At 33.5% G+C, this 18178-nt stretch overlaps 1 protein-coding gene across 8 annotated transcripts in view; it reads right to left on the bottom strand.

The window, feature by feature from the left end:
• Positions 1-18178, bottom strand: part of TBC1D5 (TBC1 domain family member 5) — a 564199-nt gene that overhangs the window by 376015 nt on the left and 170006 nt on the right. For 3 of the 8 annotated variants that reach the window (XM_059162522.1, XM_059162530.1, XM_059162523.1), the window contains one exon: positions 3025-3147. The exons of the other annotated variants lie outside the window; for them this stretch is intronic. In XM_059162522.1, coding sequence (XP_059018505.1) covers positions 3025-3031 — 7 coding nt within the window. In that variant the 5' untranslated portion in view covers positions 3032-3147. The remainder of the gene's footprint in view (positions 1-3024; positions 3148-18178) is intronic. 8 annotated transcript variants of the gene reach the window in all.

Raw genomic sequence — 18178 nt, 5'->3', positions numbered from 1 at the left:
AATATGTGTTGAATCCTCCCGTTTGCCAGCAACCAGTCATTTAGAAGTGATCAAGACAGTCCAAGTCTCTGTCTTCAGAAAATTTACATTCTAGGGGAAGGCAAACAATAAACTAAGCGTAAAAAAAAACCAAATTTACATGTCAAGTAGTGGTATATATTATGAAGAAATGTAAAGAGGATAAGGGGACAGAGAATGGTGGGGCATGATGGAGAGCTTATTTGAGAACTGGGAGCTTATTTGTCAACGTGTAGTCTTGAGAGGCCCTGAAAAGGTAGTGGCATTTGAATAAAGTGAGGGAACAAGCCACCAGATTATCTGGGGGCAGAGCTTGCTGGGAACAGGAATTGCAGAGACCCTAAAATGGGAAATAGGTAGGAGTTTTGGAGGGACAAAGAAAAAGGGGGTGTGAATGGAGAGAAATGGAGGTGGGGGCAGCAGGGGACAGGCTCTTTATGTCCTTTTAGGCCATGAAAAGACTCTGGTTTATATTTTGAATGACATGGAAAAGCATGGGAGGGGTTGGGCATAGGAGTGTGAGATGGTATGATAGAGACCACATTACATGTCTCAAGTGAGGAAAAACACTTGACCACCTGGGTCATCCACTCAAGACCTTCTTCAGAAAAGAGGCTTTCCTCAGAAAGTTAAGAATAAAAGATCAGTACTAGAAGTAATATTAAGACTATGGTACACTAGAAGGAGGAAGATAAAGCAAAAAGGAGCAGTATAGAAAAAGTATAGCAAAGGATGGAAAACCAAGTCAACACAAAAGGGCATCTAGACAGACGCTAGATGTCCTCGGGACGCTTCCAGTATTTTTGGAGAAATGAAATACCTACAATCAATCAAAATCAACCAATCAAATTAGAGAGCCATGTAAGAAAATATAACACTAAATGTAATTTGATTTTATTTTGTATGAATTCAATGTCTTCAGCTGTTTCTGGGTAAATGACAGCTACTGACTACTGAAGGTCATGAGCTCCTAGCCCAGTGTCTGTATATCAAGTCCTAATAAGAGACAATGGTAGGGGATGATGAACGTGTGAATGAGCTGGGAAAAGAAAACATTGGCCCAACTCACACAATCTCTGCTTTGTGAGGCACAAAGCCAAAACAAAATCTAAGTCTCTTTTTTCACTGATTAAAAATATGGACCTTCCTCAAAACTGTTACAGTTAGAAACTGCTAGTGGTAAGACAGCATCAGATAAATTTATTAATACAATCAGTATAGAATAGATTTTGTGAGTTGTCTGGTATGTCCACAGGCCTTTAGTAGTTATCAGCCCTCTCAGCTATGGATGTGAATTACAACAGAATGTAAGTTTAGTCAGCTCTAACAAGTCTTCTGGATTTTGGTTTTATGTAGTATATGCTTCCATCACTGTACTTTTGTTTCTCGAACAATTTATAAAGCAGACAAATCTGTAAATCTAGAAACTCAGTGTCTGTCTACAGATCTAGATATATCACACACTCTTCCATTTTATCTCATAGTGAGATAAAATGATACTTCTTAAAATATAAGGTGATATCACCTCTTACCTAAGTAGCCAAGATCAACAACAACCATAGTTCCTGAAATGTGTGGTGAGGTTTTCTACAGCAATGGCAAAGAGAAGTAGACAGGAGAATTAGTGTACATAAATTCCTCCCTAAAGAAATGTCAAATGACCCCCTAATTCCAGAACTAGTACAACTGAACAAATTAAATAACTTACATTTAGAAATTTTCCATCCTTCAAGATATAAAAGCATTATTTCTAACACATTAGGGGAAGAAAATGAATCGCAGATTCAAAAATCTTAAACTACTAAAAAAAAATACCCATATTCTCTTTATTAGTAGAAAACCAGTCTGAAACATAAAAAGATGCCTCTTGGGATGTCAAGCATGTCTCCTATTTCAATCTTATTAAACGTATATGGATATAGGTCAATGGATAAGGCAAATTTAAACTAGAACAGAAAATCTGATTCAGTTCAAATTAACATCTTCTTTTACCTATTCCTTCTGGCAGTACTTGGAAAATCTGTAGCAACAAACTATCACTTCATTATCTTCCCACAAGATACTGGTTTTCTCTAACACTTCACAATGCCTCTGAGATAGCATATCTGACATAACACCTCCACTTCTCTCCAGAATTTAACAAGATAAAGACAAGACAGTAAGAGAGTAGACAATGTTGGTGTTACAAATGCAAGAATCCCACCTGCCATGAACCTTCAAATTAAATATGCACCTTAAACCATTTTAACTGTTTTTCCATAAAGGTATCTGATATGTTCTGCGTTCCTGTTTCCCTTTAAAGTATTTAAAACATTGCAGGGCCATTCATTAGTGTTAACTGATGGCAATCATTAACTAATGGTAGGAGGACTTGTCCCATTTAAACTAAAATATGACTGAAACACTGTATGGTGATTCAAAGGACCCAGGATGGTTGTTTTAATGATGTTTCTTTAATTAAATAAAGCTGAGTTATCATATGTGGTCTTTTAATGCTATTCCTTTTTTTTTTTTTCTTTCCTTTTTAACCTAGATAGGATCCCTCAAAGAGAAAGTAAAATGGTAAGCTCTCAATTCATCTAACTACTAAATATCAAACTTCCCTGATTATGTAAAAATATAAAGTTTAAACTTTGTTCTGTGATACTATTAAAATGTAGATGTCATTGATTAGTTTCACCTACTTTGTAGTAATACCTGGAACACAAGTGTGATGACCTACATTCGAAAACAGACAGGATTTTCAGGGCTGTACCACAAATGAAATCTACAGATAGGAAAGTTCACCTATTTCCCATCAAATCCCTTCTCTAAGCCATCTCCCAAAGGGTTTACCCCAGTGCTTTTCAGCATCTGTGTGCTTCAGTACAAGCATTCAGAGGGCAGGAATCAGGCCCAGACAATGTGCTCTCATGGCCCCTAACACAGCTCCATATGCACGTGATGTTTATTAAACCAAGCTGAAAGGCATTTGACAATACAATTACTGAAAAATTCAATGCTCACCCAGCATGTGAAATCTTGTGCCTTGTACCTTCTGATTTCAGCAATGCCATGTGTGCTGTGATAGTTAAGGACCTGTCAATGTTTCCATTATAAACTCTGGTTTTCAGAGGTTTGTATCTTGGCCTATAAAAATAGATTCCGGTCTGTAACTTGGCATGGAAAGCACTGGTATCAGCCCAAGAGAACATTTTTTGTTCCAAAGATTAAAATAAAAATCTGTTTAGTAGTTTTAAGTTAAGAGAGTGTTAAAAAGGGGGAAGGGGAGGGTGGGTGGAGTATAGAATGTTTTTAAAAACACACAAAAAAACCAATGTTCTATGTCTCACTACTGCTTCATTTTAAATTTTGAAATGATTAACACAATATAAACCAATGATACTGCGTAAATGAAAAACCTAAAAAGAGTTTTAATTAAAAACATTATGGCGGTTACAAAAAAAAATCATAAATTTTTAAACAACTACATATGTAGTATCTCAAATAATCCCCACATTTAAAGATTGTCCAAGTACTCACTGACAGTAAACCAAAACTATTTCAAAGACATGTTTTTTCCAGATATGTAAAAATTACTTTTTAATGAATCACTAAATGTAGATTTACTTCAGATTAGTGGAGACAATCTTCAATCCTATCTTCAATTTATGTATCAAGAAGTTTCTAAAATATATTATAACTTAATGTAAGAAACTCTGAAGTAATCTTTATATAGTTTGTTCAAGATACTACTTTAAGTTTTGTTGTTTCTTTTTAGCTTAACATAGATGTTTTCTTCAAAAATATAAAACTAGTATATAATTCTGGTGTACCGTCAAATAAACACATTTTGAAAGAGTAATTTGTATCTACTAAAGGGGGTATAAACTGGTGTAATCTTGGAGGATGATTTGGAAATAGCTATCAAAATTATGATATACTCTTTAACCTTGTAATTACATTCTTAGGAAATTATACTACAAATATATCTGCACATATGAAATAATATAGATATAACTTTTATATATGCATGTGAATTTTTAGTGTGAATCTTCTAAAAAAAATTCTGTACTCCACTCACAAGAATATTTCTCACAGAATTTTTAAAATAATAAACAGTTGAAACAAACCTAAATGTCCATCAACTGGGCACTTGTTAAATGAGTTATATTGTATAGGCATACAATGGTATTACCAAACAGCTATTTAAAAAGAGGAAAGAAGAAAAAGACAAAAGAATAACACATTAATACAGAAAGTCTAAGTTACAATGATAACTGAAAATAGCAAGGTCCTATGTTACCACCTGTAGAGGCAGAAAAAAGAGTGAAGAAGAATATATACAAACATATATATACATGTATGCTTACACAGAGAGAGATAGAGAGAATATATATATGCAGAGAAAGAGAGAAAGAGCTTTATCTCTTTGTGTTTACATGCATAAAACATTTCTAGAAAGATACACAATAAACCAACAATAAAAATTAATGGTTTCCCATAAAAATAATGTAATAACTTTGGGTATCATTCCTAATCAAAGTCTCAGTAGCAGATAATATAACCAAAAGAATACTAGAAAGAAAAATACATACAACTCTAAGCTTCTATAATTACTGAAAACAATAAAATTAGGTACTGTACAGTGTACTTATATTCACACAATATATAAGTGGTTCTTAAATGCTGGTATATACAGAATCACTTGAAGATCTTATTAAAATACAGATTTTGGACTCCACCCTTAGAATTTCTGAGCCACAGGTCTGGAACAGAGCCTAAGAATTTGCTTTTTTTTAAAGAGTCCCCAGGTAAGGCTGCATTGCTGATCCAGAGACCACACTTGGAGAACATATGCTCTAGATAAATGATTACCTGTTCATAAATTGTACATAAAAACCCACTTACTATAACATTATAAATGTAATTTCATTATTACCCATAATACTTAGATAATGCTTATTTTCCTAAAATTTAAGAAGTCTGAGTAATAGGGGTAGATAATGCTTTAAATTATTCTAAACAAGGTAAAATAAAGTGGAAGAGAAGACAAGGAAGTTAGTTCTATTGTACTTTGTACAGCTTCCCATCTCCTCCTTCTGCCACTAGATGGAAACCAGTACAATGGTTAGCTGTCAAACAGCAGATATAAACTGAAAAACAGTAAAACTGAGGTGAAACTTATGTTACATGGTATTAATTAGGAAGGGACATCTAGCTGGGCATCCCATTAAGACATTAACTGTACAATGACCATCTGTACTTTTCAACAGATTGTATATGTCATCAGCCAGTGACCTATCAACCATATCAACTTCAAAGAGACTTATCACTGGTTGAATTATGATGCCCCAATATTCTTAAGTTTAAATCCTAACCCCCAGTACCTCAGAGTATGACCTTATTTGGAGACAGAGCCTTAAGGAAGAAATGAAGTGGAAGTGATATCATGAAGGTGGGCCCTCACACACTGTGACTGTTTTCTTATTTATAAGGGGTAACACAAGCAGTCATTTAGACACCCAGAGGGAAGATGATTTGAAGACGCAGGGAGAAGACAGCCATCTACAAGCCAAAGACAGGGGCCTAATGCGATCCTTCCTCTGCAGCCTGCAGAAAGAACTCAACTTGCCAACACCCTGACCTCAGCCTTTTCACCTCTAAAAGAGTGAGACAATACATTTCTGTTATTTCTGCCACTAAGTTCATGATACTTTGCTATGACAATCCTAGCAAATCAAGACAGGAGCTTTCTCTTGTATTTACTTTCTTCCCTTTAAAAGGTTGAATGACTACTATAAGCAATGTAATGTGTCAAGTGCTGAGACCACAAAATTGAATAATTAGCCTTCAAGGAGCTTACAGTCTAATAGTTCATTACTTACAGCATATTCATTTAGCCATTAATAAGATTTCAGCCATTTTCCTCAAGATTTTGGTGCTTGATCAATGGATCATCAACAAAAAGTAAAAGACACCAACACTGTCAATTCTACTTCACTTCTACTGCCACCATTCCAATTAGAGCGTTCCTGCTGCCTAGTCCTCAGTGTAAACTTTTCCGACTGGTCTCTTCCCCTCTCTCTCCAACCTATCACATGCATGCATTCCTGGCAGCCCCCTTCCTGAGAGCGCCCTTCATGTAAATTTCCTCATTAAAGTGTTTCAATAAATAAGGAACATTCACTTTTTCCCAATTCAAGTTACAGTCAGTCAATATTTCCCAACAGATGTACATAACTTCAAACAAATTACTTAAAACCACTGATGTAGTTTGCACCTTGAAAACTGAAATGTCTTTAAGAGAAGCAATTATTTATAATGAACAGGAGTAGCATTACCATAAAGTATTTAATACACCTATATGTAACTATACCCCCTTAAATAACTCTAAGTCCAGCACAGGACTAATGACCTTATTTATTAAGTAGTAAGGGTACAAACTGAAAGCTGTTCTTCATCTGTGAATGCCTCATAAATACCCATAACTATCACAGAAATCCTAGCTCTAGATTCCAAAACTTGTATATAACGTTCTCATGGGCAGCTTATTATCTTACACAACTTCATTCTATATTGCACTTACAAATATGGCCTCAATTACAAATGAAAACTTTAACTTTGAATTTCTTGCCATTTCATTATCAAATGTCTCAACTACTGAATTAACATTTTTATAGAGTTACCCCATTTGTTTTATTTTGATAAAACTAACTATTCAAATCCCAGGGGGGAAAAATTGTTAGCACTAAATTTTCTCTAGAATTTCTCATCCATTTCTTCCTCAACAGAGTTCCATTATGTGATTTAGGAAGCCAACTAGGCTGCTGATATTCCTCCATTACCTTACAAGTAAATAAATTTTACACCTACAAAAATTATTAGAAAAATTGCAAAATAATATTTCTTGGCCTCTTTATACACAATATTCTAGTGTCGCTATTTCTTTTAGGTCCCAGAGAGAACATCTCTTATTAGTCCTACAATTAAATGATTCAGCAACCAGCCACACTATCTTTGCCTTTTAACAGTTCCAATCAGTAGCAGATCTAGGTGTAATCAACAGCAGCAGGGGGCTTTAGGAAGCAAAACAAAACAAAAACAGTAGGAATCTTTACTAGAATACAGTAATTGATACAAGGGAACATTATAGGCTATTTTAATCCAAGTTAATCTAAGATATTAGAGTCTGATTTTATAATCAGAAGTGAAATGAGCAGGACAACTTCTGAATATCTGAAAACAGAACAAATGTCAAACAGTTAATAAGGTTAAAATGAAAGAGGGCTGTTTTCAAATGAATCTTCTCAGTCTCAGAAGGGTCATTACTTCTGTTTTGGTTATTTAGCACCCATTTAGCTGATAAATTAAAGCCCTCCTTACCTCCTACTGCTACCATGCCTAACCAATTTCATATCATATACTTATAAAATTAAGGCGTCCTAGAAAGTAACTAACTAGCAATGCTCTTACTCCGTTAAAGAAACATTTAAAATGTTAGCAGCAAAATCAGGACAGCCTTAAAATGTAATTTCGCATTTCTTTCATTTTCATATTTTTGACTCCCCACCCTAGAGTATATGGATGGTCGTTAAGTGCTATGACTGGAGCTACTTAATAGCATGCAGGTAGTACAGTGATTTATTTACATGTGAAATCAAAAGCCAATGGTAGTACCATGTGATGACTACAAATTTTAACTCTACAAAAATCCACAAATGGAAATGTTACCATAGTAACAACCTGATCACACTGCACGTGAAGATAGCTGATTTCATGATATAATTCTATAGCTGTTCATTGCAATATGTGCAATGAGACATCTATGAAACCTCAATTCTTCTATTTCTTCCCTCTGCTCGGAAGAACAAGACGTGAGGAATGTGGCTGACAATTTAACAATCCTGTCACAATCTTCTTTTACTTCTTCTTAAAATTTTCAAAACAAGAAATTTAAAAAATAAGTTGGGCTAGGATTTAAAACACCAAACTATAAAACTCAGTATAGACATAACCAATCTATAGTGTTAGGATTTAACACAGCAGAAAACAAGTTACCTGATGGCAATCATAACTCTTTCTGAAAATACTCCCAAAGTTAACCAGCAACTATCCTACAGTGCTTTTACCTCAAAAAGAAGTCTTTTGTATTATAAAAGAAAAAATAATACCAAAAACAAGTGCATCTTCTATCTAGCAGGTACATTAAGGCAAATGTTAATACAAATATTATCCACCATTATCAGCAAGTCAACATTTGCCTTAAAAAGGTGCTTTTCATAAGAACGTTTCTCCACTTTTAATACCTATTGTCGAGGGAAGAAAATGAATTAAACATAAACATGGTAGGAAAAAGAGAACATTAATACCAATTTGCTTTTCCATGTAACAAAAATACTTTTTTTGTTAATTGATGTGTTAATCAATCAGAGCTTGATTAAAGCTCTGATATAAAACTAATTTACACTGAAAAATAATAAAGCCATTCCTTTATCTGGATTGATATAATAAAGAATATATATGCAATAGTAAAATAAACATTTAAAAAACATTTTCTTAGCTCACTGTAGTATAAATTCTTAGGTAAATCAAAAAGGACTTTCCAAATACTTTTCAATTATTCTACTAAAAATCATTTTACACAGTAATAATTCTAAGAACTTTCAGTTATCAGTTTTAAACCATTTCCAAGAATGTGTTATTTTTTAAATACTTCTCTTAAGAAGGTATTTCCACGTATCTGATTTGCACTGCTTAACTAAAACAAAAGCAGGCATCAGTATTTTTCTACTCAATGATGTACAATACTTCTAGTCATAAAACATTTTAATGTAGAGTATATAAAAACTAGTCCTTAATAATTTTAATAGCTTTTCCCTGTGATAAATAAATGAATAAAAATACAGATATCAACAGTTAACTGATTAGGAAAATAAGCTTATAATTTTATTTCAAGTTACAAATGAAAAACCACACTATATTCAACAAAGAAGCAACAGGTAGTACTTGACTCTCATAAAAACAGCACCTTAATAATAAATAGTTCTCTAGTATCCTCTTACAAGATGGATTGTTACATACGATATAAAATTCATCTATTTTATTTTACTTCCCAACCTCAGCTAGTTTTTCCCAAGAGTCCTTTTTAAAAATCTAAGATGCAGGAAGATGACGTCAGAAATATTATGTAAGCTCATGTTATATATATATATATATATGTAGGTAATAATACATTATTATCAAAATCAAATCTCTTAAATAACTGAGTCTTTCCCCTTCCACATGATTTGTAATTATTACCAAAGTATTTATTCAGAAAGATTTTACTACTATGAGTATATTTTAAATGGCTCATATTCAAGGTTAAAATAGAAACATTTAAGAATACTAATACTAAAAATTCCCCATTATCTTTCTGATCTCTACCTGCAGTGAAAGTTTACTTTATGGCTGTGATTCCACTGCTTATAATTTTAATTTATCAAATCACTCTGAAATAACCCTAAACTGCTAAGAATGGCCATGTTCTCTGAATTGAAGCACATCTACAGAAGTAAAAAATATTTAAAAGTAAAAATGCAAGTGCACAGACACAAAGTTTAAAAAAATATCATAGTGTCTTCTCCCACAGTGTTACCCACTGTTATCCACTGTTCCCAAGAAAGAAGCATTTGTTTCAATCTGTAATGCTTTTATCAGAACCACAATTAAGACTGTCATGAAACAGAAACTTTCATGAAATAATTTAAAAATTTTTATTCCAATATAAGTAATTACATTTAGTACTTGAAATAAAAAAGAGTACCCAGACTTCTGGAAATAGAATGAGAGACATTAAGTAATGATAAGAAGGCAATCCACCTGCTGTGATTCACTTAAGTATTTTGCAAAAGGACAGAGTACTTACATATCCATGAACATCACCAAATACCACATATATATAAAGCCATAAAGTAAAAATATCAGTAAATTGTCTTCACCCTGACTTTTACAAAGTGCCTGTGATAAGATATGGCTGTAAATTCACATCAGTGTTTACATGAAGCTGTCTGAAACCAAAAAATGCAAGATCCCAATTATTTTCCTCCTATATTTACCCTTTAAAATTTATTTTGAGAGAGAAATTAAAATTATTAAAAAGACTTCTTTTCAGTATATAGCTTTTTTTCAAAAACAAATGAGAAACAGTAAGGAAACAGTAAAGTAGCAATGCATGAGTGAGTGCACAAGCTTGCACTCACACACACACACTCTGCAAAAAGATTTCCTCCCATGGCTACACCATTGCTTTGCAGACAACAAGCTAATTTGGGTTCCTATCATGCATCTGATCGGTCATACAGCAATACAAAACAGAAATAAGTAAAGACGACCATCTGCTTGTTAGCTGAAACTATAAAAGTATATCTTTTTAATAAACAATAAAATTAGTTTGACAGGGCAGAGACCACCTGAATAGAAAATCAAATATTTCATGTTATTTAAGGTGTATGTCTGCTGGCTATTAAAATACTCCTCTTTAATTTATTACAGCAACACACACAATACTCATGTCATCCTCATTTTCTAAATCAATAATCAGCACAGCATGCTTCATTAACAGTGACCAATCACGGATGAGCTGGGGATCTCATTTTACAACATGAGCATTCCTAAGACATAAACCATCTGCTACTTGTAGTAACAGAAAAATCAAATTAATCCATTCTTATCATGCATTCAGATTTTAAAGCAATTAAAGATGCTCTTAGTGTAATCGCAGCCACAGAAGTAGTTCTGTAATGAGGGAAGCAAACTCTTCACTGAACTTTCTGTCATTCTCAATACATTTGAAAACTTTACAAGCTTTCTGCACTCCAGTGAGCCATTGTTCTCTGAACACAGATGTTGAAAACAACAAGCAATTTTTATTAAACATTTAATCTTTGCACATTTGAAGGAGTTTAAATACTGAACAGTGATCAAAACATAAAACATATAAACACCAAAAATAACTGCATATTAAAATGAGGCACAACGTCTAGTTTAAACTTACAATAGTAAATTGAGAAATGAGGTTTTTCTGATTCCTTAAACTTCTGCCCTTATTCCTTTATTTTCTAACACATACGGTATGTGTTGATACTATCTTCAACATCTGCAACACCTGAGCAACGGCATGGGAAGCTTTATTTCTGAATGGTGGTAGATTTGTGGTTTTATGTAACTCTTCTTCCCCTTAGGCTCTCTAATGTGAAAACCATTACTCAATAACTGAAATTTAAGTATAAAGAACACAAATCCTTCCAAATGATTAATACAAAGACCAATGATCTTAAGGGAAAAAAGAAGATAGCAATTATAGAAATATCAAAGAAGCAAGCTTTTTAAAGCAGAAGAAACACCTTGGCTGGACAAAGCTTACTCAGGTAACAGACATCCCCTCCACCCCCACTACCAAAAATATTAAGTTTCAAATGTTGAAATTAAACTTCAAAGGCATAATTCATCAAAAAATTTTGGAACTATTTCAAAGAAGAGCCAAAATATTATAGTTTCCAAGTGAAATCAAATTGTACATCTACTGTCTTCCTTCCTAAATCAAACAGTATATTGAAGGATAAATAGGGAGTCAGGAAGCTAGAAAAGAGGTGGCTGAGAGGAAGAGCATTTTGGAGGCAGCAGCAAGCAGGGGGGGGGGGGAAATAAAATAATGAAAGAAGACATTCATTCCAGAAGCAACTACTAAAAACTTAGCATGTGCCAGGCACCGTTCTAGGCTCTGGGACACAGCACTGAACCAGACAAAAGGCCAGATAAAAAGGGTTTAAATGCTAGTGATGGGAGACAGACAATAAGCAAATATAAAAACACCAGGACGGCCATGATGAAAATAAAACAAGTTTACAGGATGGAGAGGCCCTGGGGCTATTTTAGATTAGGTATTCAGGTATCTGAAGAGGTGACATTTAAACTGAGAGTTGAGTGACAAAAAGCCCATCATGGATGGGCGTCTAAAGAAATGTTATTCCAGGCAGAAGAAACAGTATACAGAAGCTCAAAGGCAGAAATAAGCTTTAAGAAAAATTCCACAATTCCTTAGGCCAGAGAAACAGTGTATCCTAACATTTAACATGGGAACTGTGCATTTTTCCATGCTTTTGTTTACTATTAGTTATGTTCTAGTCCCAAATCCTGCCTGAAGGACAGAAAATAAATCTAACTATACAAACTTGGGGACAAATACAAAACTGACTATATGGTAAATGTTCACTTCTTACTGGATTAATAGACTGAGCACAAATATAACCTTGGACCAGCATATCTGGGACAAAAGAGAAAGAGGGAGATAGGAAAGGAGAGAGAACAGTGCCATACGTCCCTGCTATTTAAAGAATAATTCATAGTCGCTGTTAAAAGGTTATCAGTCAATACAAAAAGTCCTTAACCAAAGCCATATGAGCTGCCATTCCTTCACTTAAATATGTTCTTTGTAAAATTACAACATTCTATTTTTCACTTATCAGACCGGCAAAAATCCAAAGTCTGAAAACACATTCTAGTAGTAATATTAGGCTCTTCTTCCACATATTGCTAGTAAGAGGAGAAAAGGGTGTAATAGCAGAAAGGGGTATTTGGCAGTATTTAACACTACCACAAATACAGTTTTTGTTGATACAGATACTGGAAATTATTTCCAAAATATACGTGTGTGTGTCTGTGTGTACATATACATATATGGATAGACATGTCCACCATCTCCAAAAATCAACAGCAATTTTCCAATTCTGATAGTCATGTGGCAACAAAATTTGACCAAAATTAATATGAAGCTATTTATAGATTTTATTTAGCGAACAATGTTATAATCATATTTTTTCCAACAGAAACAGAAGCGTATTTGTTTACCTGGTGCTTCCTCCCCCAGAAATGTTCTATAATTTTGGAACATGAATCACATTAAAAATTCTAAAATCCAAAAAACTAAATTTTCCAACACATATCTAGTTCCTCTATGGATTTCAGGTAAGGGATTGAGAATCCACATACCCTTATTATAATTTGTTTATAAAAGTAAAATGCAGGAAACAACTCAAGTGTTCAACAGTAGGGGACTGGTTGAATCACCTATGGACAACCACTCCTTACTGCCTTTAAATCCTATCAGTATCTTTTGCTAAATACTCAGCCTACAAAGTGGATATAGTATCTTCTGTTTTCATGGTATATGCTATTTTTATAAGCAACTTTCACCTCATCTGTCTCTTAAAGAAAGGGATATAAAAACATCAGATAAGACCCATAATCTTTAAGTGCATAACTATATTTGGTAAGAAAATATTGCATGAATAACCTAAGATTCAAAGAGCAGCGCAAGGTCACTATATAGAGGTTATTTGTCAATACAAGAAATCCTTAGCCAAAGCCCACTATTTATCATTTCACTATTCCATTCTTTTAAAAGGAACCCATCCAGAAACATCTTGTGAAAAGAATTTTTTTTAAGAATTACAGTATATTAGTTCATGAAGAAGTAATCTAGCAAGCTTTAGTCAGAATCGGACAGGTGGCCATAACTAATGTTATCAATAGGAAAGCTCTCAAAGGCTGGAGATAGTACATGTTCTTACAGGACAGTGAGAAGGTCAACAAAAACAGGACTATAGGCAAGAACTTTATCTAAGAGGCTTAGATTGAACATATTCTGCTTGAGGAGAATCACAGAGATCCAACTATTCTTTTGTGTTCACTCTTCCTTATTATTATACGTTACTAAGGAACACATTTTAGAAAATCAACAAAGGGTGCTGGCAAATAAATATATAAGGTTCTCTATCCCCTCCCATCATGGAGCACTTTTTTGTACTTGGGAGCTGAGTAACATCTTTACATAAATGGAATCTAAACTAGATTCTTCATAAAGGGCATACAGGATTCGGAAATTAGAAAACACATCAATTTTCTCCATAGAATCTTTCCATTTTAGCATCACTGACCCTTTCCTTATAAAGAATACAAACTTTCAATTTTTTCTTCATTCACATATTTAACAGTTGCATTTTTCTTTACTAAAAGTAGTTGACAATGAATGCATTAAGTTGAACCATATGAAAAATTTCCAATGGTTTTAAAATTAATTTCCATTACTTGTCTTTTCATCATCTTCTCTTCATGTCTAGTCATTACCCAATGCAGGCTCGATTTCTATGATGACATTATAATAGCTACTTAGCCTGCCTTCACACTTCTGGGGTTTTTTTTCCCCTCAATACCACCTTATATACTATAACCAGAATAACTTCTGTGAGTCCAGGACTTGATAAAGATTTGCCTTGTTGCACACCTTTTTCTTCCATTCCTGAAAACTTATCAGAATGCAACTGTTCATACATAACATTTGTAAAGTAAATCTTAAATAAACTCTTATCTATCAAAAGGATAATGCATTTTCAACTTTGATAACTTATTTATTATTTAGGAAAACATTTCATAAATGATTGTTACAGACTAGAAAACTCCCTAAAAGCACAAAGTGACCATTATTAACTGTCCTTAGAACAATAATTTACATTCAAAGTGAATTACATGCAGTGACCATTTTTATTATTTTGATGAGTAGTAGAAATAAAAAAAATAGGAGGCACACCTGCGTGGCTCAGTCAGTTAAGCATCTACCTTCAGCTTAGGTCATGTCATGATCCCTGAGTCCCAGGATCCAGCCTGGCATCCCATAGAGCTCCCTGCTCATCAGGGAGTCTACTTCTCCCCATGCCCCTTACCCCACTTGTGCTCGCATGTGCGCTCTCTCTCACAGGCATGCATGCTCTCTCAAACAAATAAAATCTTAAAAAAAAAAAATGGAATAGAAGGATGAATAAGGAAGCAGAAGGAACATGTAAGACACTGATAAACACATGGACAGGAAACCCTAAAGTGCAGAAGTCAAAGCAAGCTTCAATTTTTACAGTTACAAAACATATGTCAAAAAAACCTAAAGTATTTTCCTCCTTCAGCACAAAATAAAAATAAAAACTGCTTAACATGAATGAAAAGCATATTATACACTGATAAATGTTTAAGTAATCAGTAAAAGAACAAGTATTGATTCTAATTATTTGTCGGTAATAGAACTAGATAAATAAGTTTAAATTAAAAATACTAACCATAGCAAACATTAAGAAATTTCCTAGGAACAATGTTTACAAGATAGCAATGAAACCTGGGTATTTGGGAAAAGAATGATGGGTCCTCTCTTCAAGAAACTTTGACACACAGTGGCTTAAATAAATTAATTGTCCTATTTGGATGTAATTATTTGATGGGATAAGAAGTGTGTATGTCAATACATCTCTCTTTTAAATAAAAACATAAAGTTTAATAATGTACTTTATTGTTAACAACCACTCAAATGGAAATAGATTTTGCATGATTTTCATGGCAACTTCCATTGGTGGCTACTTCTGTTTTGTTTTTTTGTTTTTTTGTTTTTTTTTAATCTGGGCACCAAGTAACAGCTATAGGAAGATGAAAGAAATTAAAAGATAACAATTTTCAAATTTGCCAAAAAATAAATGTCAGATATTTAAGTACAACAGACAGGACACAGATTCAGAGAAAGATACAACCACATAGAAAAACACAACAGTGTCATCTTGAATTCCTAATGACGGGTCACTTCTGGCTTCCTGCTTACCCAGCACAACTACATTCGAGAACATCAGAAATTCCCGTGATACAACATTTTCTCTCTTGTGGATTAGAGTAACCCATTTATACGGTTGTAACAGCAATTAAAAAACAAAATTCAACTGAGCACATTTTAAAAATCTTACTGCCTTTGTTCAAAGAACATGAATCGGACAGCAACCAATCTAACAGAAAGGACCTCCTAGAAGCTATACGAAATGATGACTTTTATAGGCAGAAGGGAGCAGGAACAAGGAAGTTACACTAAGTAAAAAGCATATTGGTTATGGCAAGGTCACTTTTCTCAGGGGATGGGAGTGATCTATCAAGTAGATTATCTGTCTAGTGCTGATTAGGTGATTCCTGATTGACTGGTTTAAAAAAGTACATTTCTGGGAGAGCCAAAACTAAAACTAAGCTAAGTCTCAGTTTAGGGATGTGAGGCTTAGCATAAAAGACTCCATTTAGGACCTGTTTTTTTGTTTTTAACAGAGCCAAACTCTTCTCTCTACCTATAAACATATAACCAGATAAGCCTTTTTCAAGAATCCTTGTTTTGCTAAAATTATTATTTTATAGTACTTTAAATCAATAAACTATGACTTTATAAGTAAATAAAATCAACTCTAAGACCAAATCTTTAATAAAACCAAACTCCTTTTTTCCAAAACCTCAAAGGATTTTCTCTCAGGATGATTTTAGCAATCAATTTGTTTATGTAATTGCAGTTTGAGCTCACGGAAAAAGGGAAACTGTGGAAAACACAAACCTAACAGACTGTACAATATAAAATTATCACCTTAAGTTACAATTTAGTAACAATAGTGGCCAAGACTGAATAGCATTTAGGAGAAACCACTGATTTAACACCACATAAATATCAAATGGACTTTAAAAGCTTTTAATAATCATATATAAAAGACCAAAAAAAAATTTGCATGGGAAATGGATTTCAATGATAAAAATGATAAATGATAAAAATTAATGATCATGAGCAGGGTTGAATTCATGCAGTTATATGCAAGTGTTCAAAAAATAATAATCTCATAAGAAATTATTGGTTATGAACACCAAATTGAATGAAAAAGAGAAAATTAAGGAAAAAAGAGGGCACGTCTCAGCTAGCAGTAAACTGATAAACTCAATCTGTAAAGTGCCAGATAGTAATTATTTTAGGCTTTGTGGGCCAGTCTGTCTTAACTACTATACTCAACTCTCCTGTAAATCAACAAGCATGACTATGTTACTATAAAACTTTATTTATGGCCACTGAAATTAAAATGTCATTGTTAAAAAAGAAACAGACCCAAAATGCAGTCACTTGTGCTTAGTCCCCCATCAGCAAACCAAGACTTAATAACAAACCTAATTGCAGTTTCTGCTGCTCCCAGGAACACGAACCTTAACCAGTCAATTTGGAATTACATGGTCAGCACTAAGGAGGTAATCTAGCTGAAAGACCCCTGTCTTCCCCCAAAGGAGCCTGAAACAATCTACTCTTTGCTAGAAAAACTACCTTACCCAACCTCTTTCTTCCTATAAAAATCTTCCATTTTGTACAGATCCTCAGATTTCGTTTCTGTTGCCTAGATGGGATGATGTCCAATTCATGAATTACTGATCTTCAAATTCAGTCTGAATTTTGTTTTCTAACAATATAAATGTTCATGTGTCAAGACATATCACTTTTCTTTTGACTATTTTAATACATTTAAAACTATAAAAGTCAGAGGCAACTGGTTATTGGTAGAGCATGTGATTTGATCTCAGGATTATTAAGTTCAAGCCCCACATGGGCAGCAGAGCTTACTTTAAACAAACAAACAAACAAAAAAGTAAAAGTCATTCTTGGGCTTGAGGGTTGTACAAAAATGGATGGCAGGCCAGACTTGGCCCATGAACCTGATTTCAGTCAACCTCTTCTTCTTTTTTTTTTTTTTTAATTTTTTATTTTTCATAAACATATATTTTTTATCCCTCAGTCAACCTCTTCTAATCATGCTTGATCACACTACCATCCTTTAATCACAAAACAGAAATTATACCCTTTTTATCTCCCTCTTTTTCTATGTCTACTTCCTAAATATTTTAGGATCTATTTCTCATTTTCTATCATCAATGTCCTAATTCAGAGTCATGATTTCTCACTTACATGTCAAAAAAAAATAATTAAAAAACACTATATGATCTTGATATCTCTAGTAATGGGTCACACCTCTAAAACCATCCTAGAAGACTACTACTAGAAGCAGTCTTTTTAAAATGCAAGCTTACTCCCATAATTTGATCAGGAAGAGATACATTTTTAAAAAATAGACCATTTAAAGAATGCATTAATAAATTTGATTTAATATTCAAATACAAAGCATTTAAACCATAAGCACAAGCAAAATAGAAGTTCTTTCAAATCCCAATGGAACAATTTCATATAGAAGAGGAGACAAAGGTAATCTTAATACCGTGAAAAATATAAAACCCACATTTGTTGACCATACTACAAATCTAGAATTTT

This window comes from Mustela lutreola, chromosome 2 (assembly GCF_030435805.1).
Source record: "Mustela lutreola isolate mMusLut2 chromosome 2, mMusLut2.pri, whole genome shotgun sequence".
Classification (NCBI taxonomy): Eukaryota; Metazoa; Chordata; class Mammalia; order Carnivora; family Mustelidae; genus Mustela; species Mustela lutreola.
The sequence above is the reverse complement of the archived record's forward strand: the minus strand, read 5'-3'. Positions and strand labels throughout refer to the sequence as shown.